Raw genomic sequence first — 27210 nt, 5'->3', positions numbered from 1 at the left:
ATACAAAGCTGAAGTGCAGCCACTAACACAAGGTTTTAGAAGCTGACCAGGTGAATGGCAGAGTTGAAAATGAAGAAAGTGAGGACTGCAGATGCTGGAGTTCTTTCAGTTTTTACCATGTTAATCCTGCCTGATTAACTTTAATAATATCTTCAAACACTTTCCCTATGACAGTTGTTAAACTAATCGGCTTGTCATTTCCTGCTTCCCCTCCCACTGTTTTTGACTACAGGAATTACAATTACTATTTTCCAATCTAGTAGGGACTTCTCCTGTTTTGGAGAAGACAGGGAAGTAGGATTAATCAGTTCGACATTTTGGGTGTAGCCCTTCATCAGGGATGATGATGAAAGGCTTCCTGATGAAGGGCTTATGCCCGAAACATCGACACTCCTGCTCGTCAGATGCTGCTTTTCCTGCTGTGCTTTTCCAGCACCACACTTTTCGACTCTTATCTCCAGCATCTACAGTGCTCACTTTCTCCCAGGTGAATGGCAGCAAGGAACCACACAATGATGCAATGCAGAATGAGGCTATTTTGCCCAAAGTATGTGTGCCAGTTCTTTGAAAGTACGAACTGATTAATCCCACTTCCCTGTCTTTCCAAAACCCACTGGATTAGGAGAAGTTCCCACTAGATTGGAAAAAAGTAATTGTAATTCCTGTAGTCAAAAACAGTGGGAGGGGAAGCGGGAAATGACAAGCCGATTAGTTTAACAACTATCATAGGGAAAGTGTTTGAAGATTTTATTAAAGGTAATCAGGCAGGATTAACATGGTAAAAACTAAAAGAACTGCGGATGCTGGAAATCAGAAACTAAACCAGAAATTGCTGGAAAATCTCAGCAGGTCTGGCAGCATCTGTGGAGAGAAATCAGAGTTAACTTTTCAGGTCCAGTGGCCCTCCCTCAGAACTGATGGTAGCTGGGAAAATTTGTTTTTTATGCACAAGATAGGGTGGGGGTAGGATGCAAAGAGGAAATGTTAGGTGGAGATAGAGCCCAAAAAGAGAGCAGAGCAGTTGGACAGACAAAGGACTCGATAATGGTCAGTCGACGAGAATGAATAGCTACTACTGTAATGGGAACTATTGGTGTCTAACAATTGTTTGTGTGTAATAGCAGACCCTGTGATAACAAGGCCTGTTGTGTGGGGGTTGGGGTAAGGACATGGGAGAAGGTACCTCAAACTCTAAAACTGTTGAACTCGATATTGTGTCTAGATGATTGTCGAGTCCCCAAGCGGAAAGTGAGGTGTTGTTCTTCCAGCTTGTGCTGAGCTTCGCTGGAGCACTGCAGCAAGCCTGGGACAGAGAGGTTGTCCAGGAAACAGGGTGAGCTGTTGAAGTGGCAATGATGTGGAGGTGCCAGTCTTGGACTGGGGTGGACAAAGTCAGGTTTATTTGAAATCACAAGCTTACGATGTCACCTGATGAAGCAGCAGTGCTCCAAAAGCTTGTGATTTCAAATAAACCTGTTGATCGAGAACCTGGTATCATGTGACTTCTTACTTTGAAGTGGCAAGGGTTAACATGAAAGGGTAATTATATTTAACAAGTGTGTTGAGGTTCTTTGAAGAAGTAAGATGTGCTCTGGTAAAAGGGAACCAGTGCTTGTACCCTACATAGATTTCCAGATCATGGTGGCTCAGTGGTTAGCACTGCTGCCTCACAGCGCCAGGGATCCAGGTTCGATTCTAGCCTTAGGCAACTGTCTGTATGGAGTTTGCACATTCTCCCCGTGTCTGAATGGGTTTCCTTTGAGTGCTCCAGTTTCACCCACATTCCAAAGATGTACAGATTGGGTGAATTGGCCATGCTAAATTTCCCATAAGGTTCAGGGATGTGTAACTTAGGTGCATTCATCAGGGGTAAATGTAGAGTAATAAGGTAGGGGAATTGATCTGGGTGGGATACTCTTCGGAGGGTCGGTGTGGACTTGTTGGGCCAAATGGCCTGTTTCCATACTGTAGGGAATCTATGAAAGATTATTACAGAAAATAAAGAAAAACTCATAGAAAATCAGCTGCCTAATAGCAAACACTGAGGGTGGTGGGTGTGTGGAACACGTTGCCACCAGAGGTGGTAGAGGCAGGCACGGTAGATTCATTTAAGATGCGTCTGGACAGATAGATGAGTAGGTGGGGAGCAGAGGGATACAGATGCTTAGGAATTGGGTGACAGGTTTCGACAGGAGATTTGGATCGGCTCAGGCTTGGAGGGCCAAAGGGCCTGTTCCTGGGCTGTAAATTTTCTTTGTTCTTTTTGTTCTTTGAATGGCAATAATTTTTTTTTCTGTTTGGCAAGATGTAATGTCACAGCGGTCAGTGCTAGGGTCGGAACCTTTTTACAAGTTACCTGGATGAAAGAACAGAGGCGTCATTACTAAGTTTGCTGATGACACAAAGGTAGACAGGAAAGTAACTTGTGCAGGGACATAAGGAAACTGCAAGGGCTTATAGATAAATTGAGTGGGCAAAAATCTGGCAAATGCTGTATAATGTAGGAAAAGGTGAAATTGTCCACTTTGGTAGGAATAATAAATAAAAGGGTATTATCCAAATGGAAAGAGATTGCATAGCACTGAGATGCAGAAGGATCTGGGTGTTCTAGTGTATGAATTGCAAAATATTAGTGTGCAGGTACAGCAAGTAATTAGGAAAGCTAATAGAAAGTAATCATTATTGTAAGGGGCATTGAATTAAAAACTAGGGATGAAATGCTTCATTTATGGTTAGTGTTGGTGAGAACATATACAGCATTGATCTCCTTAGTTAAGGAACAATGTAAATATGCAATCAGTAGTTCAGAGAAGGTTTATCAGGTTAACACCTAGAATGGGCAGGTTGTCCTATGAGATTCCTGAAGAAGGGCTTATGCCCGAAACGTCGATTCTCCTGCTCCTTGGATGCTGCCTGACCTGCTGCGCTTTTCCAGCAACACATTTTCAGCTCTGATCTCCAGCATCTGCAGGCCTCACTTTCTCCTGTCCTATGAGAAAAGCTAGGCTTGCATCTGCTCGAATTGAGAAGAGTAAAAAGCAACTTGGTGGAAACATACAGAATTGTGAAATGTCTTGACAGCTAGGTGAAGGCACAAGCCTCCTGCTGATGTTAGCAGGCAAGTCAATATCATCTTTGGCAAAGTAAAGGAAAAAAAAACTGTGTCCACCTCGCACAAAGGTCACTAACCAGGGGATACAGATGGGAAATGGTTGGCAAAAGGACTAGAGGGGATAACAGAGAGAGAGAGAGAGAGGAAACATGTAGCAGGAGATTATTACCCACCTGTAAGAATGGGGGAAGCAGATTCAATAACATACATTGGGAGAGGAAATTCGAAGGGGACCAAATTATTCTTGGAAAGGAAAATAATTGCTAGCCTGTTTTCATCCTATAGCAAGAATGTTGTGAAACTTTAAAGGCTTCTGAAAAGGTTTGGAAGAATGATGCCAGGGTTGGAGGGTATGAGGTTCAGGGAGAGACTGAATAGGCTGGGGCTGTTTTCCCTGGAGTGTCAAAGGCTGAGGGATTTATCAGACTATGAGGGGCATAGACAGGGTAAATAGACAAGATCTTTCGGCTGGGGTAGAGGAGTCCTGAACTAGAGGGCATAGCTTTAAGGGAGAGGAGGAAGATTTAAAAGGGACCTGAGGGGCAACTCTTTCATGCAGAGGGTGGTGCGTGTATGGAAGAGCTGCCAGAGGAATTGGTGGCGGCTGGTAAAATTACAGCATTTAAAAGGCATCTGGATGGGTATATGAATAGGAAGGGTTTGGAGGGATATCGGCCAAATGTTGGCAAATGGGGCTAGAGGATATCTGGTTGGCATGGATGAGTTTGACCAAAGGGTCTGTTTCCATGCTGTACATCTCCATGACTCTATGTGCAGAGGATGTTTTCTCTTGTGGGAGAATCTCAGACAAAGGGCCAATATCTAAAAATAAGGGGTCACATATTTATGACAGTGATGTGCACTCTTCTTCATAAGTGTGGAATGGTCTTTCTCAAAGGCAGTGGAAACGGAGTCTTTGCATATGTTGAAAGCAGGAGTGGATATAATCTGGTAGGGGGGGAGAGGAAGGGGTGAAAGGTTATGGGGGGAGGGAGCTGAGCAGGCATGTAATCAGGCCCCCCATGATCGAGCAGGCTTGAGAGAGTGATCTACTCCAGCCCATAATTCATATATTCTCACCCAACAGGCTAGCAATTATTTTCCTTGCAAGAATAATTAGGTCCCCTTTGAATTTCCTCACCCAATGTATGTTATTGAATCTGCTTCCCCCATTCTTTCAGGCAGTGTATAATCACCTGCTACATGTTTCCTCTCTGTCTGTTATCCCCTCTAGTCCTTTTGCCAATCATTTCCAATCTGTATCCCCTGGTTACTGACCTTCCTGCGAGGTGGAAACAGTTTTTCTTCCTGCACTCTGCCAAGGATGATATTTACTCCCCTGTTAACTTCAGCAGGAGGCTTCACCTAGCTGGGGGTGGGGGGAGAGAAGGTCAGCTAGGGGTGAGATGTGTCAAATCACATCTCCCAGTTAAATAACTGGACGGCCAGGTAAATTGCAAGCAGGTCTGCACTGTACAATTGACGCATTTTCCTAATCCTCCCCCCCCCCCCCTCTCGCCTTAGGGAGGAGGAGCAGTCTAGCCGAATTACTGTGATTGACAAGCAGATCACCAGAGGCTGCAGCTAGTTGAGGTGCCAATCCAGATAGGGGCGGCACTGGGGCAGAGCTGATTGGAGTCTGTCCCTTTCACAGCGATCAAGGACACTGATCGTCCTGCAAATAACCTGGAGATCCAATATTCAGCGCAGCGGGACACGGGGCATAGATACAGTATCCCCGACAGCTTCTCCCTGGTGCAAGCATTGCAGTCTGCAAGGACATGATGTAAAGTAGCAAACCGGAGGGGGGGATATTGGTCCCAACCTGGGGACACTTTGTAATTTTGTGTTGCAAAATTTCAACACATTTTCATGAGAACACACGCATTTGTAATCTTTGATAAGGAGCACCCGGAGTTCGCTTTTATGAATGAGGTAAGGGGGAAATTTAACGTCTTATTTTCGCCCCAGGTGATCAGAAATGCAATCGTTTCCACGCGTTGCTCCGACTGCAAGCCTCTGTCCTGGTTGTTTGTGAATCGGCGGTTACTGCATTGATCCAATCATGCAAAAGAAAATCAGTGCATTGGTCTTAATGTGAAAATAAAATGCGTCTTGGAATTTGAGACCTGAAAACGTATCAGAATATTTCACTTCAGCATAAAATTCATGGACAGCCTGCATTCCCTGCACCGTTTAATGCTGCCGCATTTTTCATTCATATATAAACGGTTTGTGCATTTGATTATGGTTTTAAAACCTTTTTAACCTTTAAATAGGGATATATAATTTATAAAGCAACATCGATGTTTTTGGCGATAGGATTAAAACGCCATTGAGTAAATCTCCCGGGATTAGGAAAATACTTCCAATATGAAGAATGTAGGAAAAGGAATATTTCCCACGGAGCCAAGCACATTTATATTTGATCAAGGGTTTTTGGAATCACCAGATTAGACACATCGAAGCTGGGCAATAAATGTATCTGTTTTCCAGGTGTTTTGCTGTATCTGCCTCGGGTGAATGTACATGCAGATTTTAACAGGGCGAAGTGGGGTAGGGGGCTGGTCTGACCTATAGCCGCGTCTATACTGAAACTGAGCACTCACCGTTTTATACCTCTCTGCTGTCCCCCACGGCTGTCGAGTTGGCAAATCTTTTAAAAAAAATTCCAACATTTGTCGTTATTCAGACCATTTTATGAACGCCCTTATTTTGGGGTAAACGAGACACGGTCAGTTCTCGCACCGGTTCCCGGTGACACGGAACCAGACTAGCACAAAACTGCAATGAAACTCGCGGTTTTCATCAGAGAGGCTACCAGATGCGGCCATGTGGCGAGTAGAACTACCACAATAATGCAATAGGGGGCGCTCTCTACTGCGGGTGGCACTGAGCTGTACAATAGGACAGTGTAGTTTACTCTGTAGCTAACCCCATGCTGACCCTCTCCTGGGAATGTTTGATGGAGGACAGTGTAAAGGGAGCTTTTTACTCAATCTAACTCAGTGCCATCCCTGTCCAGGGAATGCTTGAATGTGGATAGTGTAGCGAAAGCTTTACACTGTATCTAACCCTGTGCTGTCATGTCCCGGGAGTGTTTGATGGGGACAGTAATATATGGAACTTAACTCTGTATCTAACCTGATGCTGTCTGTGTCTTGGGATGATTTGAAGGTGCCAGTGTTGGACTGGGGTGTACAAAGTTAAAAATCACACAACACTATAACCAGTCTTGGGATGTTTGATGGCGAACAGTGTTGAAGAAACATTGCTTTCCGTTCACTTTCAGTTTAAAAGAGTAGAGGAGGCTTTACTGTGTATCTAACCCGATGCTGTCCCTGTTTTTGGATTGTTTGCTGAGGACAGTGTACAGGGAGCTTTACTCTGTATCTAGGTCTCTGCTTTAGTTATCCTGGGATGTTTGATGGAGACAATGTAGAGAGACCTTTACTTTGCATCCAATCCCATGCTGTCCTTGTCCTGGCAGTATTTGTTGGGACAGCATAGAAAGAGCTTGATAACAAAACAAAGAAAGATCTTGCAATTAACATCTTTCCTGACTTCATGTCATCATGAAGCACCTCACATAGAGTCAATGAAGTCGTTTTGAGTCACTGTCATAAAAGATGTTTCCAGAGGAATATTTTTGGTTTATTGTTTGTGGTTAGGGTGTAGTATAATGTCACATTTCTGTTTGTGTATAGTGTAGTGTCACACTTTGTTTGTATGTAGTGTATAGTGTTACTTTGACTAAATGATTAATGATCAGTATCAAACTCCCCATTTGTTTCCATGTGGGACAGAGTGAGAGATGTTTCTTAGATCGGTCTAGCCCGTCCTCGTGTGCAACTGGCTTCAGCTGAGTGATCCACATGTCTGACAAAAAGCAGGGTGGCTGACCAGGTGACTCTGCTGCCATTACTGACTGAGTCGAGAGTGTGTTGCTGGCAAAGCACAACAGGCCAGGCAGCATCCGAGAAGCAGAAGAATCAACGTTTCGGGCATAAGCCATTATTGATTGCCCTCTCCTTATTGGAAGGATTTACAGGTTGACAATCATACAGTTTGACCACATTATAAATGCACCTTCCATGCACAACAAATCAGCTGTGGGACTTGAACCTGGAGTTTCTGGCCCAGAGGTATAGGGACACTACCACCTTTATTATTAACCCATGTTACCATTGACAATGGGGATGAGACTACCTTCATGGATTGGGATGGGAGAGTTGGAGAGTTAGAAGATTAATTACATTGCATTGATCAGACAGGGCCGAAGTAGGGTTTTCAAAATCTAAGAATTGTGTATTTATGTAGCATTTTCGCAGCCTCAGGATGTTCCAAAAGCACCTTTACAGCCAATGATGTTCTGTTTTGCTGTGCATTTACTGTTACAGTGTGAAAAATATACTGCAAGATCCCAAAAACTGCAATATGTTACAAACAAGGTAATCTATTTTTGTTTTGACTGTGAGAAAATTATCCAGGCTATTGTGGGAGAAAACCCTGCTTTGATCTGGTCTCCCTAAGATGGTAGTAAGTTTAATCTTTCGTCTGACAAGCAGAAAGAAGGTGAGGGTAAAGGTTTCTGTTGTGTTTAAAACCCGGGCAATTCAGTTAGAGCACAGTGAAGATATAGGGAGAAAATGTGTGTGTTAGAATAATGTGTTTAATTATTAGGAGAAAGAGAACTGAAAATAGTGGTGAGTGATATGATTATGAAATGCATTATATACAGTATCTGTCATTTTCTATTCAGACCTGGGAGTGTTTACAGATAACTGTGTGGAGGGGGATTTTATTTTGTATCTAACACAGTGCCGTACTGGGAGTCTTTGGTGGGAACAGAGTATAAAAGACAAAGAACAATACAGCGCAGGAACATCATCTTCAGTCCACCGAGACTGCACCAACAAACAAAGCATGTCTGAACTACAAACCCCATCCCTCTAAGTGGTTCATATCGCTCTATTCTCCACCTGTTCATGTATCTATCAAGATGCCTGTTAAACGTTGCTACTGTATCTGCTTTTACCACCTCCTCTGGCAGTGCATTCCAGCCATTTACTCCCCACAGTATAAAAAACTTGCCTCTCACATCTCCTTTAATCTTTCCCCCTTTAACCTGAAACCTATGTCCCCTATAGTTGACATTTCCATCCTGGGTAAAAGACTCTGACTATCTATTTTATCCATGCCTCTCATAATTTTGTAACCTTCTATCAGGTTGTCCCTCATCCTGTGATGTTCAAGTACAGTAGAGGAAGCTTTATACTGTCTCTAAGCCTGTGCTATACCTATCCTGGGAGGTGCTGGTGTTGGACTGGGGTGGACAAAGTTAAAAATCACACAAAACCAGGTTATAGATTGAAGAAGCAGCGCTTTGAAAGTTTGTACTTCCTAATAGACCTGTTGGACTATAACCTAGTGTTGAGTGATCTTTGACTTTATCCTGGGAGTGTTCGATGGCGACAGAATAGCGAGACCTTTACTTATAGTTTAAAAGAGTAGACGGAGCTATACTTTGTATTTAGCCCTGTGCTGTACTTGTCCTGGGGTTGTTTGATGGGGACAATGTAGAGGAAGCATTACATTCAAATTAAAAATAAAGGAAGCTTTACTCTGTACCTAACCCGGTGCTGTCCCTGTCCTGGGAGTGTTTGATGGGGATTCTGTCGAGACAGCTTTACTTTCCATTTCAAAGAGTAGAGGATGCTTTACTCTGTATCTAACACTGCTGTACTTGAACTGGAAGAGTTTGATGGGGACAGCGTGGTGCGGCATTTAGAATGAAAAAAGACCTTAGATATATTTGTGCAGTTTAAATGGTATAATTGTAAAGCAAGTTATCAGCTCTCTCCACAGATATAAAAAAATCAACTTTACTTAACCAGTTAATCTGCCATAAATCATTTTGAAAGCTTTTACATGAAATTTACGGACGTTAGTTTGCCTGATAGATTTAGAAACAGAAATTGTGGGTGAAACTCAGCAGGCCAGGCAGCATCTGAGGAGAGAGAAACAGAGTCATGTTTTAAGTTCAATATGACTTGTCTGATTTATGTTGAAATGCCTATGATAATGGGAATAGACCACCATCTATACTTTATACATTTACATTGATTTGAAAGTGAGAGAGAACATTGTTTCTCTCTGTACTCTGCTGAAGAATTGGCCTGATGATCAGTTTGGGTATGTGCTTGAGTAGGTCATTGTCACTGTAGATAGTGATGAGGAGCTTTCCAGTTGCAGAGATCCCATCATTGACTCTCTCAGGTTGGCTGGAGGTAAGGCTATTAGCACTCACTTCTGTACATTTTGAACAGGTAACCATGTGTACTTAGTCTCTTGAGTTTACCTTGTCATTGAACAAGGTCATGGTTGAAATGATTGGTACCTCAACTTAAGTTTTCCTGCCTATCCCCTATATCATTCACTCTGTTGTTAGTCCAGATACAGAGGGAAGCCTTGGTCAAAGTTAACTCGTGACAGACCCCACAGCCCACACTCAAAGATGCACATGTGTATATGTTGGGTGAAGAAAGAATTGGTTTGGGGTCAACCCTCTGTTGTTGAATAGCCCACCAGCCACTCATACCAGGAAGAACGATTGCTTGGGATAGATTGAATGGAGCATCTTAAACTTGTGGAATTTCAACAAGAAAGAAAGTTCAGAGATGGACTGGAGAGAGCAAAGGGGCTTGTTCACAAATTGGGAAATATGATCAGGATATCTGAGGATGATTTACTCCAGGAGGCAAGTGTCTGGCCTTGAGCCTAAGAAATCTTTGGCCACAGCTGATCTTAGCGAGGAGAGTCATTATGTAATAGCCAGAAGCAGAACCACAGAGCAGAGAAGATATACATCTTGGCAATGGGCCAGTCAATGAGAGCAAAGATGGGAAAGACTGAGATGTAATGAGTAGGAGACACTGAGTTTGAATTGTTGCCAGTTTGAGAGTGCACCACGAAGATATTTAATCCCCCCTCCCCCAATATTGAATGACAGGTGAGGGAACCTTAGACTTGAATTGAGAGTTGGAAAGTTTACCAATCAATCTAAACCCTTTGTTTCAGCATATGTGTTAGTTATACTGTGCACAGTTTGTGGAGCAAGGAGTATATAAACATTTATTGAACTGAATTGAATTGAATTGAATGAATGTATTGTCACGTGTACCGAGGCACAGTGAAAAATTTGTCTTGTCAGCAATACAGGCAGATCACAGAGTTAAGTAGCATAGGTAGTAAATAATAGGTAAATAGCGGTAAACACAGGTGCAGTGAATGTTAAGAGTTTGTCAGTCTGTTGAGTATTCTAACAACAGTAGGGTAGAAACTGTTTTGAAACTGGCTGGTGTGTGTGTTCAGGCTTCTGTACCTTCTCCCCGATGGTAGAGGTTGTAGAAAAACATTGCCAGGGTGGGATGGATCTTTGAGAATAAATATTTATATTCAAAATTAATCTTCTGTTCATCAAGTCAAGATCAGCCTGCAGTGGCAGCAATGTGTACCATCTACAAGGTGTAGCTTAACATGTCTCTCTCAACCACACCTTCCAACCTTGCGGCTTGTGCCATTGAGAAGGATATGGACATCAGGTACACAGGAATGTCACCAACTGCATATTTCATGTCAAGCCACACACAATCCTGACATGGCAATATATTGCTGTTCCTTCACTGTCTCTGGGTCAAAATTCTGGAATCCTCCCATACAGCATTGTGGATGTCCTTCCAGATCCAGGTGTTGATAAGTCAGAGTTTGAAGTTTTCGGATCTTTCCCCATGGTCCTAGAATCATTACACTGGATAGTGTTTTACAGTGACCTCTACAGTGACATTACCATTTCCTATTTAGTCAAAACTCACACAACACCAGGTTATAGTCCAACAGGTTTATTTGGAAGCACTAGCTTTTGGAGCGCCGCTCCTTCATCAGGTAGCTGTGGAGCAGGACCATAAGACACAGAATGTATAGCAAAAGATTACAGTGTCATGCAACTGAAATAAAACATTGAACAAACCTAGATTGCTGTTAAGTCTTTTATCTTTTAGAACGGGTTGCAGGTTTCATTTCATTAATATGTAAATCCCAGAACTTCTTTTAAGTGAACAACCCATTCTAAAAGATGAAAGACTTAACGGCAATCTAGGTTTGTTCAATGTATCACTTAAGTTGCATGACATTGTAATCTTTTGCTATAAATTCTGTGTCTTATGACCCTGCTCCACAGTTATCTGATGAAGGAGCAGCGCTCCGAAAGCTCGTGTTTCCAAATAAACCTGTTGGACTATAACCTGGTGTTGTGTGATTTTTAACTTTGTCCATCCCAGTCCAACATTGGCCCTTCCACATCATTTCCTGTATTAGTAACCTGGTCCTCACTGCAGCATGGCTTTGTGGGCTAAATACATTTGGCCTGATCCTGAAATGAGCCTTGAGCATTTGTTTAGGTCAAGGAAAAAGTGATGCTGGAGAGTCAGAGTCGAAATGTGTGTTGCTGGAAAAGCACAGCAGGTCAGGCAGCATCCGAGGAGCAGGAAAATCAATGTCTTCATCAGGAATGTGGAGGGAGAAGGGAGTTGAGAGATAAATAGGAGGGTGGGGGTGGGGCTTGGTGGGAAGGTGATAGGTGGATGCAGGTGGGGGGTAATTATGCTATGAGGGTGGAGTGGATAGGAGGGAAGGAAGATGGACAGGTAGGACAGCTCAAGAGGCTGGTGCCGAGTTGGAGGATCGGATCTGGGATGAGATGGGGGGAGGGGAGATTTGGAAACTAGTGAAGTCGATGTTAATGCCGTGTAGTTGGAGGGTCCCAAGGCGGAAGGTCAGGCGTGTTTAGGTCACCAGACATGATGACTGAAATTATTTCCATGAGTGGGAACTGGCTGATCTTTAACAGTAGTCTCTGAGCAACCATGGTATCTGGATACAATCTGGGCTGATAATATTTACAGTACAGAAACAGGCCACTCAGCCCAGGTGCTGTTTTTGGTGCATATATTTCGAGTCTCTCCCATTTTACTTTCTCTCACTTGATCAATATTACTTTCCATTTGTTTCACTCTCATATATTTATCCAGCTTCCCCTCCTATTCTATTCTATTTGCCTCAACTACACATTGCAGCAGCAAGTTCAACTACATTACCACTCTCTGATGAATTCAGAATTCCTGATTGCATTTGTTCGTAACTCTCTTATTTAAAACTGACTTACATCTGGTCTGCCCCACTAGGTGGAAGCAACTTCTGTGTGTCTGCACTGTCCAATCCCTTCCAGAATATCATCAGGTATAGAAACAGAATTAGGCCATTCGGCCCACAGGTCTGCTCGTCCATTAAATCATGGCGGATATGTTCCTCAACCCCCTTCTCCTGCCTTCTCTGTGTAACCCTTGACCCCCTTACTAATCAAGAACCTATCTATCTCTGTCTTAAATGCACTTTAATGATTTTTCCTCCACAGCTCTCTGCAACAATGAGTTCCACAGATTCACCATCCTCCAGCTGCAGAAATTCCTCCAAATCAGTTCTAAAGGATTGTCCCTTCACTCTGAAGCTGTGCTCTCAGGTCCTAGTCTCTCCCACTAGTGGAAACATCTTGTCCACATCCACGCTATGCAGGTTTCTCAATATTCTGTAAGTTTTAATCAGAACCTCTCTCATCCTTCTAAACTCCATCGAGTACAGATCCAGAGACAACAATCACTCCTCATATGACAAACTCTTCATCCTCAGGATCATTCGTGTGAACCTCCCCTGGACATCCTCCAACACCAGTATATCCTTCCTTCGATACAGGGCCCAAAACTGCTCAGAATAATCCAAATGCAGTCTGACCGAAACATTGATTCTCCTGCTCCTTGGATGCTGCCTGACCTGCTGCACTTTTCCAGCAATACATTTTCAGCTCTGATCTCCAGCATCTGCCGTCCTCACTTTCACCTAGAGCTTTATACAGCCTAGTCGTACATCCCTGCTCTTGTATTCTAATTTTCTCAAAATGCTTGCTAACATTGCATTTGCCTTCTTATCTGCTAACTGAACCTCCATGTTAACCTTAGGAGAATCCTGAACTAAGAACCCTAAGACCCATTATGCTTCAGATTTCTGAAATCTTTCCCCATTTAAAAAATAATCTACTTCTCTATTTTTCCAAAGTACATACCCTCGTGCTTTCTCACATTTACTCCATCTGCCACTTCTTTCCCCACTCCCCGAGCCTGTCCAAGCCCTTCTGCAACCTCCCTGCTTCCTCATCACTAACTGTCCCCTCCACCCCTCCCCTCATCTGCAAAGTTAGTGACAATGCTGTCAGTTTCTTCTACCAGATCGTCAGTGTAAAACGCAAATAGTTGTGGTCCCAACATTGACCCCTGTGGAACTCCACTCATCACCAGCTGTCATTTTGAATAAGATCCCTCTGTCTTAACTGTCTGCCTTCTGTCAGTTAGGTAATCCTCTATCCATGACAGTACTTTGCCCCTAACACCAAGGGCTTTTATCTTATTTAGCAGTCTCCTGCGTGGCATCTTGTCAAAGGCCTTCTGGGAATCCATATAGATCGGGACCACTGGCTCTCCTTTGTCTAACTTGCTTGTTATCTGTTCAAAGAATTCTAACAGATTTGTCAGGCGTGATTTCCTCTTGACGAAGCTGTGCTGACTCAGCCCTATTTTACCGTGCTCTTCCAAGTACACCGCAATCTCTTCCTGAATAATGGCCTCTGGAATCTTCCCAATGATTGAGGTTAGGTTAACTGGCCTATAGGTTCCTGCCTTCTGTCTCCCTGCCTTTAGCAAGGTATTGCATTCCACATTTTCCAGTCCTCTGGGGACCCTCTTTGACTCCAGCGATTCCCGAAAGATCACCCACAATCCTCTTGGCCTCCTCCATTGTCACAACGAACAACACCTCATCTTCCGCCTGGGCAGCCTACAGCCCGGAGAACTCAACATTGAGTTCTCCAATTTCAAATAACCTCCCTCCCCATCCCCTCCCCCTCCCTTCCATTCCTCTCATCAACCCTTCCTTTCAGCTACCAACCGGATTCATTCCTCCTGTCTAACAACCAGGTCATAACCTCTACCTGTCTTCATCCATCCCCACCTCACCATCCTGCTATCCCCACCCCCTTTATCTGCAGCTCCCCTTACACCCACCCCCCAGTCCTGAGGAAGGGTTATACCCGAAATATTAACTTCTCCACCTCCTGATGATGCCTGGCTTGTTGTGTTCTTCTAGCCTCCAGCTTGTCTGCCTTGGATTCCAGCATCTGCAGTTTTTATTTGTCTCCACAATCTTTTTAGCTATCTCCTTCCAAACCCTGGGTTGTGGTCCATCCTGTCTGGGTGATTTATCCATCTGTTTGTTTCCCCAGCTTGGTAATGGCCACTACACTCGCTGACCCCTCTGATTACCTTGCAGCTTGTCCCTCAGTTTTCTCGAAAACTATGTAACTCCTCCACCTGTTGAACTTCACACCTGACACTAACAAACGAAAACAGAAGGTGCTATGGAAACTCAGCAGCTGTGGCAATGTCTGTGGGGGTGAAGAGGGAGAGGGAGCGAGAGAGAGGGAGAGGGAGAGCGAGAGAGTGTTTGGGTCCACTGATCCTAATAGCAGCTGGGAAAGGGCAGTATTTATGCTGATGGCAGAGGGCGGTGGGGGGTAAAGGAGTGAGCAGATTGGTGGAGACAGAACCCAAATGGAAAGAAAAGAGAAGATAGGCAGACAAAGGGATTGTTGATAGTAAGCCAGGAAAGAGAGGAAGCTAGCTGGGTGTTAATGGGGACCGTGAGTAGGTTTTTAAAACTGGCTCACAGGATGTGGGCATCACTGGCTAGGCCAGCATTTACTGCCCATCATTAAAAGCCCAGAGGGCAGTTAAGTGTTAACCACATCGTTGTGGGTCTGGAGTCACATGTCAGCCAAAACAGGTAAAGATGGCAGCTTCCTTCCCTAAACAGGCATTAGTGAACAGGATGGGTTTTTCCCAACAATTGGCAGTTTCACGGCCATCATTTAATGCCAATTTTTTAAATCCTCCCCTCCAAATTCAAATTCCACCATCTGCTGTTGCAGGATTCAAATCCAGATCATCAGAACATTACCCAGGTCTCTGAATTAACAGTCCGGTGATAATGGCACTAGGCCATCACCTCCCGAGCTGAGCTGAGAGCAACCCATTTCGTGACAGGACCCGGAGACATGTGGTTAGGTAATAGATGAGGAAGGAGGTCTTTATGCTGTGAAATTACTCAACTCAATGTTGAAGGTTATAAAGTGTCTATGCGGAAGATGAAGTGTTAGTTAGAACATAGAACATAGAAAAGTACAACACAGAGTAGGCCCTTCAGCCCACGATGTTGTGCCAAAGATTATTCCTAATCTAAAATAAAATAACCTAACCTACGCACCCTGTTGTTTCTCCACTGAGCCTCATTGGAGCACTGTAACAAGCCCAAGACAGAAACACGTATGATACAAAAACAGCAATCGCTGGAGAAACTTGGCAGGTCTGGCAGCATCTGTGGAGAAAAAGCAAAGTTAACCTCTCGGGTCCAGTGACCCTTCTTCAGAACTGAGTGTACCTGGGAAAAAGGGTGATATTTATGCTGAAGACAGGGGCTGGAGTGGGGGTGGGAAGGAGTGAGTGGATAGCTGGAGCCAGAGCCCAGAAAGAGAAAGAAGCTTAGGCAGTTAAAGGGATTGATGATCATAAGCTAAGGAGAAAGAAAAGTGGATAATTAGGACGATAAGTCAGTGAAATGGGTTGGCGGTGCATGTCATGACAGGGCCGAGGGTGTCGGGGTGGGTAAAGGACATAGAGGAAGTTGTTCAGGTTTAAAAACGATTGAACTCCCAATTACTAACATTTGATACAAGCAGCAGGGACTCACAGTTGGTTAATTTCAGAGTGAAATTGGCAAACTCTGGATGAGGTTATCCCTCTCTCCTGTCTGCCCTCTTGTGGGACTATAGAGCAAGTGCAGGGAAATGATTACATTCATGAAGCCTTTCCCAGTGGCTCACCTTGGAATTTCCCCATCCTATGTGGTACAAACCACACAGAGGCCAAGGATTGATTGGCAGAATTGGGCTTAACCTGTGATGGAAGGGGTCATGTGTTTGGAAGGTGTTGGTCTGAGGATCTTTGTGAATTTCTACAGTGCATTGTGTAGATAGTATACACTGCTGCTACAGAGCATCGGTGGAGGAGAGAGTGGATGTGGTGCTAATCAAGCAGCTGCTTTGGCCTGGATGGTGTCAAACTTCTTGAGTGTTGTTGGGGCTGCACCCATCCAGGCAAGTGGGGAGTATTCCATCACATTCCTGACTGATGCCTTGTAGATGTTGGATAGGTTTTGGGGATCAGTAGGTAAGTTACTTGCTGTGATATTCCTAGTCTCTGACTTGCTCTTGTAACCACTCTAATTATATGACCAGTCCAGCTCAATTTCTGGTCAATATTTTTATTGCAAAAATTACTTTTATCTCCATTCACAGGTATTAAAGCAATTTCATACCAGCAAAACAAAATTGGGTATTTGTCATTTCCTGCATTTGTAAACACGAAACGCATTTCTTACTTGTGCAGGAAACTTCACGTACATTGAGGCAATGAGAGGGTCTGATAACTGAACAGACCCTTGTTAAACTTTGGCAGAAAGACCTCAGACTGTGGTCTTTCCCCACTGCGCCTTGGCAGTAGCTGCCCCAAACTTTAGTGCAAGCTATGGAAGACCAACAAGATTTGGGCAGAGCAAAGAGCATCTTTCACTGAATTGATGGTTCTCCAGGTGCACTTGATGTTTGTTTCTGTGTGTGGCCCAGGGAACAGGGCAGCACAATGGCTCAGTGGTTAGCTCTGCTGCCTCACAGCGCCAGGGATCCGGGTTCGATTCTAGCCTCGGGCAACAGTCTGTGTGGAGTTTGCACATTCTCCCTGGGTTTCCTCCGGGTGCTCCCGTTTCCTCCCACAGTCCGAGGATTATGCAGGTCAGGTGAATTGTCCATGCTAAATTGCCCACAGTGATCAGGAATGTGTAGTGTTGGGGCATCAGCTGGGGATAAATGGAGGGGAATGGATCTGGGTGGGTTACTCTTTGGTGGGTCGGTGTGGACTTCTTGGGCCGAAGGGCCTGTTTCCACAGTGTAGGGATTCTGTGACTGTAGAGCACAGAGTCCCGTGTCATGGAGCTGCTCGAGACGAAATGTGACAAAAACCACTGCATTTCTCTCCAAACTTTCTTTGCAAAGGCACATTCTAGCAGCAGATGTGTGACAGTCTCTACCCCTCCACAGCCTCTTCGAGGGCAGTGTACAGAGAGTCCGGCTACACATGAAGGATCTGACGGGCATGCCTGTCTCACCACCAGCTGAGCAATGTCTTGGAGCTTGTTGGGATGTTCTGGCGATGAGGCATTCTGCTGAATGACTTTGACAGTCTGCTCAGGGAACCACGCAACAGGATCCACCCTCTCCTTTTCCCTCAGGGTCTTGAGGATGCTACATGCTGACCACTTCCTGATGGATTATGATCAAAAGTGTTTCTCTGTGCTAATTTCTCCGTGAAGGACAGGTGATATGGAACAGTCCAGCTACTTGGAGTGTCGCTTGGCATCAAGCTCAGTCCGCAACACTGGGGACAGGTGGAGCCTCTACTCCCATCTGTGAGTTACTCCTTACTCCCCCGACCCTCTCTTCTCCATAAAAAAATGACATTTTCCTCACTACCATCAATTCTGAGGAAGGGTCACTGGACCTGAAACATTAACTCTGATTTTTGTCCACAGATGCTGCCAGATCTGCTGAGCTTTTCCAGTGATGTTGGGTTTTCTTTCTAGAATGGTTCTAGTCTACAGTGCCCCTGAATGTGCAACTGGGGAGGTACAGTGGAGGTCTGTGATCTCACTCTCCCCTGATTACAGATGAGCAAAAGGAAGAAAGAAGATTCTCCTTTTATTGCTGAATGCCAGAGTTTGTGAGAAAGGACAGGTGTAAATAATTGATAAGCACCTTTCAGTCCTGTTGGTGAGGTGAGAGATAAATTATGAATAAAAGAATTAAGTTGTCTGGGAGAAGGGTCATGTGAACGGGGATGGTACATCGCGATATTTGAATTTCCACATCTGAAAACCCAGCCTTTCTTTGCTGAATGACCCATATTAGTTAGGACTTAACCAACAGCCATTTGTGATCTCTGACACGCATCAGTCTATAGACCCTCAACAAGAACAATGTACATTTATATAGCACCTTTAATGTGATAAAACTGCTTCACAGGAGTGCTATGAGAATTAAATCCAGTACTGAACCATACAAGGGGAGATTAGAACAGGTGACTTGGCCAAAGGGGAGCATCTGTAAGGAGGAGGAGAGAAAGGCTTAAGAAGAGGTTTAAGGAGACAATTCCAGAGTTTCAGGATGATCCACTTTTGTTAAGGACCACAGAAACTCATTATGCTTCAGCACGCCCGTCTGGCAATGAATGGTCAATCCTTAAACACTAAAGTCTGTGTTCTTTAGGTTTAGCCCAAAGTCCCATCAAACCCACCTCATTCTCTGGTAGCTGAGGCTCAGTCAGTTTAGTCTTTCACCGCAGGAGCACAGAAGTTTGTAAACTGAAACCCAAAGGCATTGTAGCACTGATGGTTCAGTGAGGGAGTGCTGCACTGTCAGAGGTGCCATCTCACAGATATGTTACAGAGCCCCTAATGGGCAAATATTCCAAGTGTGCTGCCCAGTGTTTACCCCTCACCATCTAAAGCAGATGCTCTGGTCATCCATTTCATTTCTGTTTGTGGGAACTTGCTGTGCCCAAACTATTTGCCTCATTTCACTGCCGCAATATAGTGACTGCATTTTGAAAAGCGTTGGCTGAATTTGTGCATCTAGATAAGGCATGATAGCTGTGACTTAAAGGATGAGGAGATTTTTACATCAATACTCGCTGAAAATTAGAAGGTTAAAAGAGGACTTGATCCAAGGTTTTGTGTAAGAAAGGGGGAACAGTGTGGGATAACAGAGAAACAACTTCACCTGTATGGGGACATTTGGAGAGTGAAATTAGGCAACGCTCGTTCACACTGAGAGTGGTCGAAATTTGGAATTTTCTGGAGATGCTGTCTGTCGCAAGATTAATTTTTATTTTTAAATTTGTGATTAATAGTTATTTCTGCACCCAAGGGACACGACAGAAGGTACATTTATTTATTTATATTTATTTGGAGGATGTGGCCCTCACTGAAGAGGCCATTATTCATTGCCCATCCCTAACTGCTCAATTAAGAGTCAACCACATTTTGGGAGGACTATTGTGCTGTAGTGATAGTGTCTCCACCTCAGAGCGAGGAGGCCAGGGTTTGAGTCCCGTCTGCTCCAGAAGTGTGTAAGATGCATGAGAACACCACCGCTTGCAAGTTTCCCTCCAATCCCCTCACCATCCTGACTTGGAAATATATTGCCGTTCCTTCACTGTCACTGGGTCAAAATCCTGGAATTCCCACCCTAAGGGCATTGTGGGTCAACCTACAGCACATGGACTGCAGCGGTTCAAGAAGGCAGCTCATCCCCACCTTCTCAAGGGGCAACTAGGGACGGGCAATAAATATTGGCCCAGCCAGTGATGCCTACATTCCATGGGTGAATAACAGACTCTCCGGACAAGTTGATGAGAAAATGTATACTGCACTGGTAGTGTCAACGAGATGAAAGTGCAGATGCTGGAGATCAGAGTCAAGATCAGAGTGGTGCTTGAAAAATCAGAATCATAAAGGGCTTTTGCCTGAAATGTCGATTTTCCTGCTCTTCAGATGCTACCTGACCTGCTCTGCTTTTCCAGCACCTCTGTAATCTTGCACTGGATCAGAAGTATTGGGTTCAAGTCCCACACACGTCAGATGTGAATTGTAACAGATTCAAAGTTAGTTTAAAGGAGGAGGTCTAACCACATTGCTCTGGGTCTGGAATTACCTGTGGGCCAGACTGACTAAGGACAACAGATTTCCTTTCCTAAAAGGATATTAGTGAACCAGATTGGCTTTTACATCAATCAACTACTACGTGGTCACAATTGGGCCGGCTATTGTTAAATTGCATATTTTTATTGAATTCAAACTTCAACCTTTGCTGTGGTATATTTTGAGCCCATATCACCATAACATTACCTGGGCACCTGGATTCCTAACCCAGTCACATTAACATTAAGCCACTGCCCCCCCTCAACCTTACAGAGTCAGGTTGCTATGATCTTAGATAGTATAAGAGGCCTCAAAGATTTATCTGGTTCCCTCCCTTTTCCTGTAGAGTTGGAAACTGAATCACAAGAATGTGTGGGTTGCCTTACGAGGGAAGGTTAGACACGCTAGGCCTGTATCCTCTGGAGTTTAGAAGAGTTAAAGGTATAAGATCCTGAGGGGGACTTGATCAGGACTTGGACGTGGAAAGGGCGTTTCCTGTTGCGGGACAACCGAGAGCTAGGGGTCAGAGTTTAAAATGAAGGGGTTGCCCATTCCAGACAAAGTGGAGGAAACACTTTATTGACGCGGAAGTTTGTGAATCTTGGAATTCCTTTCCTCAAAAGGCAACGGATGCAGAATCCTTAAATATTTTAAAGACGGAGACATTTAGATTCTTGATGACCAAGGGAATGAAAGATTATCGGGAATATGCAGGAATGTAGAATTGAGGTTAAAATCAGATCAGTCACAAACTTATTAAATGGCGGAACGGGCTCGAAGGGCCAAATGGCCTTCTCTTGATTATTGTTCATATGTTTCTGTTTAGATTATTTACAGTGTGGAAACAGACCCTTCGGCCTAACAAGTCCACACCGCCCCGCCGAAGCGTAACCCGCCCATACCCCTACATTAACCCTTACCTAACACTATGGGCAATTTAGTATGGCCAGTTCACCTGACCTGCACATCTTTGGACGGTGGGAGGAAACCGGAGCACCCGGAGGAAACCCACGCAGACACAGGGAGAATGTGCAAACTCCACACAGTCAGTCGCCTGAGGTGGGAATTGAACCCGGGTCACTAGCGCTGTGAGGCAGCAGTGCTAACCACTGTGCCACCGTGCCGCCCACAATTGGTTAATTGGTTCAATGGGATACACCCGGGAGTGGTGGTGGTATGTCTGGAAAAGGGGTGCTAACCTCTCTGTCTCCAATCTCTGTCTGTTCTCAGGTTCAACATGTTGACCAGTATAACCGATGGGATCATGTGCTGCATCACGGGCAGGGCGCTGAACGTGGTGGGAGCCATCGACAGCGTGGAGTCCAGCGACGGCTATGACTACATCGAGGTGAAGCCAGGCCGGATCCTGCGAGTCAAACACATCGTGCCAGGCCGGAGCCCGGCAGAGCAGCAGGAGGAGAGCGTGGTGGCGGAGGAGGGAGGCGAGGGAGAGGAGATGTCCGGTAAAGGGGTGGTGCACTGCAAGCGTAAGATCTCTGTCTACCGCAACGGCCAGGTGGTGATTGAGAACCTCGGCGATGTGATCCGCTCGGAGATCCTGCACTGCCAGAATGGCAACACCGAGCCTGGCAGCACAGTGGAGATCGAGCTCTCCGACGCCAACGTCGCCTCACCCCGGGCCAACGGCACCATCCAGGAGCAGGGCACAGTGAAGCGGCGCAAGCGCAAGCCGAAGAAGACGGTGGTGATCGACTGCAAGAAGCGGATCACCAGCTGCAAGGGGAGCCACTCGGACGTGGCGCTGTTCTTCATCCACGGCGTCGGCGGCTCCCTGGACATTTGGAAGGAGCAGCTGGACTTCTTTGGCAAGTTGGGATACGAGGTGGTGGCCCCAGACCTTGCTGGGCATGGCTCCAGCACCGCGCCAAAGATCGGAGCTGCCTACACTTTCTATGCCCTCGCTGAGGACATGAGGGCCATCTTTAGGCGCTACGGCAAGAAACGTAACATCCTGATCGGACACTCTTATGGGTAGGTTCACACTTGAGCTGCCATCCTGTGGGTAAACTCACCAACTGCTGTTGGCACTGAGCCCACAGGGTCAGTGAGAGGCCCCTTGAATGGAGGGTGTACTTCCTGGCAGTGATTCCTGGAATGGCAGAACTGACATGTAAGAGGCAGCACAGTGGCTCAGTGGTTAGCACTGCTGCCTCACAGTGCCAGAGACCTGGGTTTGATTCCAGCCTCGGGCAACACTCTGTGTGGAGTTTGCATATTCTCCCTGTGTCTGCGTGGGTTTCCTCCGGGTGCTCTGGTTTCCTCCCAATTTCCAAAGATGTGCAGGTCAGGTGAATTGGCCATGCTAAATTGTCCATAGTGTTAGGTGCATTAGTCAGAGGGGAATGGGTCTGGGTGGGTTACTCTTTGAAGGTCGGTGTGGACTTGTTGGGCTGAAGGGCCTGTTTCCACACTGTAGGGAATCTAATCAAGTCATAACAAGGGACTGGATTGTTTAGTATTGTGTTCACTGGAGTTTTGAAGACTGAGGAGAGGGAGGGATCTCATAGAAACTCCATCAGGAATTGACAGCATAAATGCAGGAAGGATGTTCCTGATGGTAGGGGAGTCAAGAACCAGGGGATCACAGTTTAAGGACAATGGGTAGGACCGAAGTGAGGAGAAATTTCTTCATCCATAGAGCGGGGAGCCTGTGAAATTCTCTGCTACAGAAAGCAGTTGAATATTTTTAAGAAGGGGTTAGGTACAGTTCGTAGGGCTAAAGGGATCAAAGGGTGTGGGGGAGGAAGTGGGACAGGGTGCTGTGTTGGAGGTTCAGCAATGAATGGCAGAGCACGATCGAAGGACCGAATGACCTAATCCTGCTCCTACTTTAGATGTTTCTACATGCCCTGTACCTAATAGCTTCTCTCGCTACAGAACACTCTCCCCAGCCCACCATCCTTGTCATGTGAGAGGACAGGATACTGTGGGACTGCGATGCCTCCCAAAGTTGAGCATCGGTGTCCGGGCTCTCCCTCATCTCAAGATGTTGCGGGACTATAGAATGCTGGCGAAAATCTACCTCTCAGTGTCCGCACAGGAAAAGGACAGAGTGAAAGAAGAGGGAGTTGATGCATTCTTTTCAAAAGTGGTTTTGAGACCTATTACAGGGACCCTCCATCTCTGTAACTTGTTAATTTTTTTTTTATTTTGAATGTTTTTTTTCACAATATCAAATTTAAACCCAGATGAGAGACTAATTCAGGACTGGACAGGTGAAGGGATAGGTCAAAGAAGGATTCTGGGGTCAGGTGAGATCGAAGGGCTATTGACGGTTGTGTGGGGTGGTGGTAGAGCTGAGAAACATGTGGGATTTTGATGTTTGGATGTCCTGGGATAGATTAATTAAAATAGGAGATTGTGCAACTATGGACAGCACGGTGACTCAGTGGTTTGCACTGGTGCCTCTCAGCGCCAGGGACCCAGGTTTGATTCTACCCTCAGGCAACTATCTGTGTGGAGTTTGTACATTCTCCCCGTGTCTGCGTGAGTTTCCTCCCACAGTCCAAGGATGTGCAGGTTCGGTGGATTGGGTTGGGTTCGGAGGAGGTGGGTCTGGGTGGGATTCTCTTCAGAGGGTCAATGTGGACTTGATGGGCTGAATGGCCTGTTCCTACACTGGAGGGATTCTTTGATTCTATGGAGCCTTTTGTCCATTGGTGTGATTTCTTTAACACCTTTCATAGTCTCAGAGTGCCCCAAAACACTTGGCAGTGAGTAAGGTGAGTCTGATGTGGATGAACTGTTATAGGAAATGTGGCTGCCAATTTGAGCACAGCAAGATCCCACATGCAGCAGTGTGACAATAACTGGATAATCTGTTGTAGTGGTGCTGACTGAGGGACTATCCCAGGACATGGGGGAGGACTCCCAGCAGTATGGGATCATTTACATCCACCTGAGCCGTTCCATTTTGGCATTGGATCTGAAAAAGCAGCCCCTGTGACAGAGCAGCACTTGCTCAGTCCATCACTGAGGTCTGAGTCTCGAGATCCCTGGATTGGGAGTGAATCCGCTTGGATCTAGAAGCACAAATGCTGCCCACTGACACACTTAGAGGTAAAAAGGGCCAGAGGCTGTTTATGTCTCTGCCATCTCAGAGGGCTGTGGGGAAAATCACACTGTGGAGGACATCCTCACTCCTTCTCCCTTTTTTCTCTTGTGCTGTCATGAGAGACAGGCATCGCTGGCTGGCCCCAGCATTAATCACCCGTCCCTAGTTGCCCCTTGAGAAGGTGGGGTTGAGTTGCCCTCTTGAACCGCTACAGTCCATGTGCTGTAGGGACCCCACAATGCTCTTAGGGAGGGAGTTCCCTCGGGCAGATCCTAGTGTGTGCTTCCCATGCTTTCCTGAGGTAAATCCCATTAGGCCCCCCCCCCCTACTCCTCTGGGCAAATCCCACAGACCAACCCACCCCTACGTCCACTCCACTCCCCTAGGGTAAATCCCACTGCTCCCCCAAACTCTCCTGGGGTAAATCCCACCATTTCAGCCCCCACCCACTGCCCCCTTGGGCTAAATGCCACTGCCTCTTCTCCCCCAACTCCCCTAGGGTAAATCCCACTGTGCCACCCCACACCCCCTGGGGCAAATCCCACTGTTCCCCCCTTCTGCTCCCATGGGGCAAATCCCACTCTGTGACCCTCTCTTCCTTCCTGAATTCTTCCCATCCTGTACCCCCTCTGCCCCAGAGATCCCACTGTAAGGCCTCCCCCAGGGAAAATCCCATTGCACAGGGCTCTCCCTCTCCCTCTCCCTGGGGCAGTTCACACTGTGTGCCACATCCCTATGCCCTATTCTGCAAAAGGTCACATGGGTGCCACTCTCCAGTATTCTAAGGTCACCCGTGCCCTGGTTCAGATACCCCCTCCACTGGTGCCAGGATTGGGGGTGGGGCACCATGGTCACCCTTGTTCCTCTTACCCTTGGGCAGGTTCTGGTCCATATGGAGTGATAACTGGAGTAATGTTGCTGGCCGGTGTAAGGAAGGCTGGGTTGAGAGGGAGCTTCGAGGCTGGAAGGGGTGAGGGTGTGCCTGGCATCTTACTGGGAATCTCTGTTCCTCAGGGTCTCATTCTGCACGTTTCTGGCTCACGAGTATCCGGATCAAGTACACAAGGTGGTGATGATCAATGGAGGAGGTCCGACTGCGCTGGAACCCAGTTTGTGCTCCATCTTCAACCTGCCCACCTGTGTCCTACACTGCCTCTCACCCTGTCTTGCGTGGAGCTTCCTCAAGTAAGGACAACCAGCGACCGGTGTGAGGCGGTACTGTCGGAACTGGCCACTGTGGTGGGTTAGATTCCAACCTTTAACCTCTGGGACTCAGCTTTCCATCTATAATGGAAGACTCCTCTGTTTGGATGGTCACCACTTCCCAAATAAAAGCAAAATCCTGCAGATGCTAGAAATCTGAAACAAACACAAAGAATGCTGGAGCCACTTGGCAAGTCTGTGCTGAGAGAAACACAGATGGCATTTCCTTTTGGTATGACTCTTACAGAGGAGCAGAAGTAGGCCATTCGGCCCTTCGAGCCGACTGCACTACAATCACGGCTGATCATCCAACTCAATCGCCTTTTCGTGGTTTTTCCCCATATCCTTTGATCCCTGTAGATTCAACTGTAATATCCATTCATTTCTTGAAATCAGATAATGTTTTGGGCTAGACCGCTTTCTGTGGTAGTGAATTCCACAGGCTCGCCACTCTCTGGGTGGAGACATTTCATAGAAGCACAGATTCCCTACATTGTGGAAACAGGCCCTTTGGCCCAAAAGTCCACACCGACCCTCTGAAGAGTAACCCATCCAGACCCATTCCCCTCCCCTGTATTTACCCCTGACTAATGCACCTAACACTACATGTTCCTGAATACGATGGCAATTGAGCATGGCCAATTCACCTGACCTACACATATTTGGATTGTGGGAGGAAACCAGAGCACCTGGAGGAAACCCACGCACATAAAGGGAGAATGTGCAGACTCCACACAGACAGTCGCCTGGGGCTGGAATTGAACCCGGGTCCCTGGCGCTGTGAGGCAGCAGTGCTAACCACTGAGCCAGCGTGCTGCCCCCAATTCTTCACATCTCAGTCCTAAATGATCTATCCGTGACCCCGTGGTTCTGGTCTACCCAACATCTGGAACATCTTTCCAGCATCTCCTCTGTCTAGCCCTATTAGACTCTTCAGAATTCATACCGGATCTGTAACATTAACTCTATTTCTCTCTTGACAGATGCTGCCAGACCTGCTGAGTTTCTCCAGCATTCTCTGGGGGGGTTTCCATCCCTGCTGCAACTCTTTTTTTTTCACTTCCAAATGACATTCCATCCAATAACCCAGTCAAATAACATATAATATTGAAAGCAAATCTAAAAATAAGAACTACCATGATTTTTCTGACAGATCTCTCCCAGTTGTGCAGTCTACCCTGGAGGCTGTGGAGGGCAGTGTGAACTGAGTTTGCACAGCACTCGGTTCCAGGACTTTAGTAACAGCAGAAAACCTAATAGAGTTTGGCATTAACTGGCCAACTGGCTTGGAAAGGCGCAGTTTGTTCTGGAAGATGAAAGTAAACTGTCATTTCACAATAAGGGACATGCACCTGGAGATTAAGCTAGGATTGATTCTTTTGATCAAGGATATCCTGCAAAAAATGAACACAGTGACTCCAAGTCAAATAAAAAGCCCAGTTTCTGTTCCTCCTCTGTTTTATTGTTCCCATCATGTTTGCCATTGGGTACTATCATTGTTTTTTGGGCAAAGGAGGCACCTTCTATATAAAGTGGATGTTGGCTGCGGATCAGTTCAGGTTTAGTTGGGATATCTGCAGTAATGTTGTCATGATGTTTGGTCACATTTTGCATGGAAAATTGCAACATCATTTCCCATTTACAGGGGAACCTTGATTATCCAAACGTGATGGGCGTGCACTATTTCGTTCAGACAACCGATTATTCGGTCAATCGATTAAATACCTTTCCTCTGGGGCTCGGAGTTTTTAAGGTCTCCTCCCTGTTTAGGAGACTGCAGCAGCACAGCGCGTGAGCCCCCTCCCGCCCCCAACCCTGTCCCCCCGTCCCCCGACACTGCCCTCCCCCC

At 45.9% G+C, this 27210-nt stretch overlaps 1 protein-coding gene across 1 annotated transcript in view; it reads left to right on the top strand.

The window, feature by feature from the left end:
* Nucleotides 1-4668: 4668 nt before the first annotated feature.
* abhd8a (abhydrolase domain containing 8a) overlaps nt 4669-27210 on the top strand; it is a 28985-nt gene continuing 6443 nt past the window's right edge. The window contains exons 1-3 of the mRNA XM_043720746.1: nt 4669-5047; nt 21314-22075; nt 25173-25343. Of these exons, the coding sequence (XP_043576681.1) occupies nt 5043-5047; nt 21314-22075; nt 25173-25343 (938 nt within the window). The 5' untranslated portion in view covers nt 4669-5042. The remainder of the gene's footprint in view (nt 5048-21313; nt 22076-25172; nt 25344-27210) is intronic.

Source organism: Chiloscyllium plagiosum, chromosome 31, assembly GCF_004010195.1.
Source record: "Chiloscyllium plagiosum isolate BGI_BamShark_2017 chromosome 31, ASM401019v2, whole genome shotgun sequence".
NCBI classification, from domain to species: domain Eukaryota; kingdom Metazoa; phylum Chordata; class Chondrichthyes; order Orectolobiformes; family Hemiscylliidae; genus Chiloscyllium; species Chiloscyllium plagiosum.
This window is presented reverse-complemented; position numbering and strand designations above follow the sequence as displayed.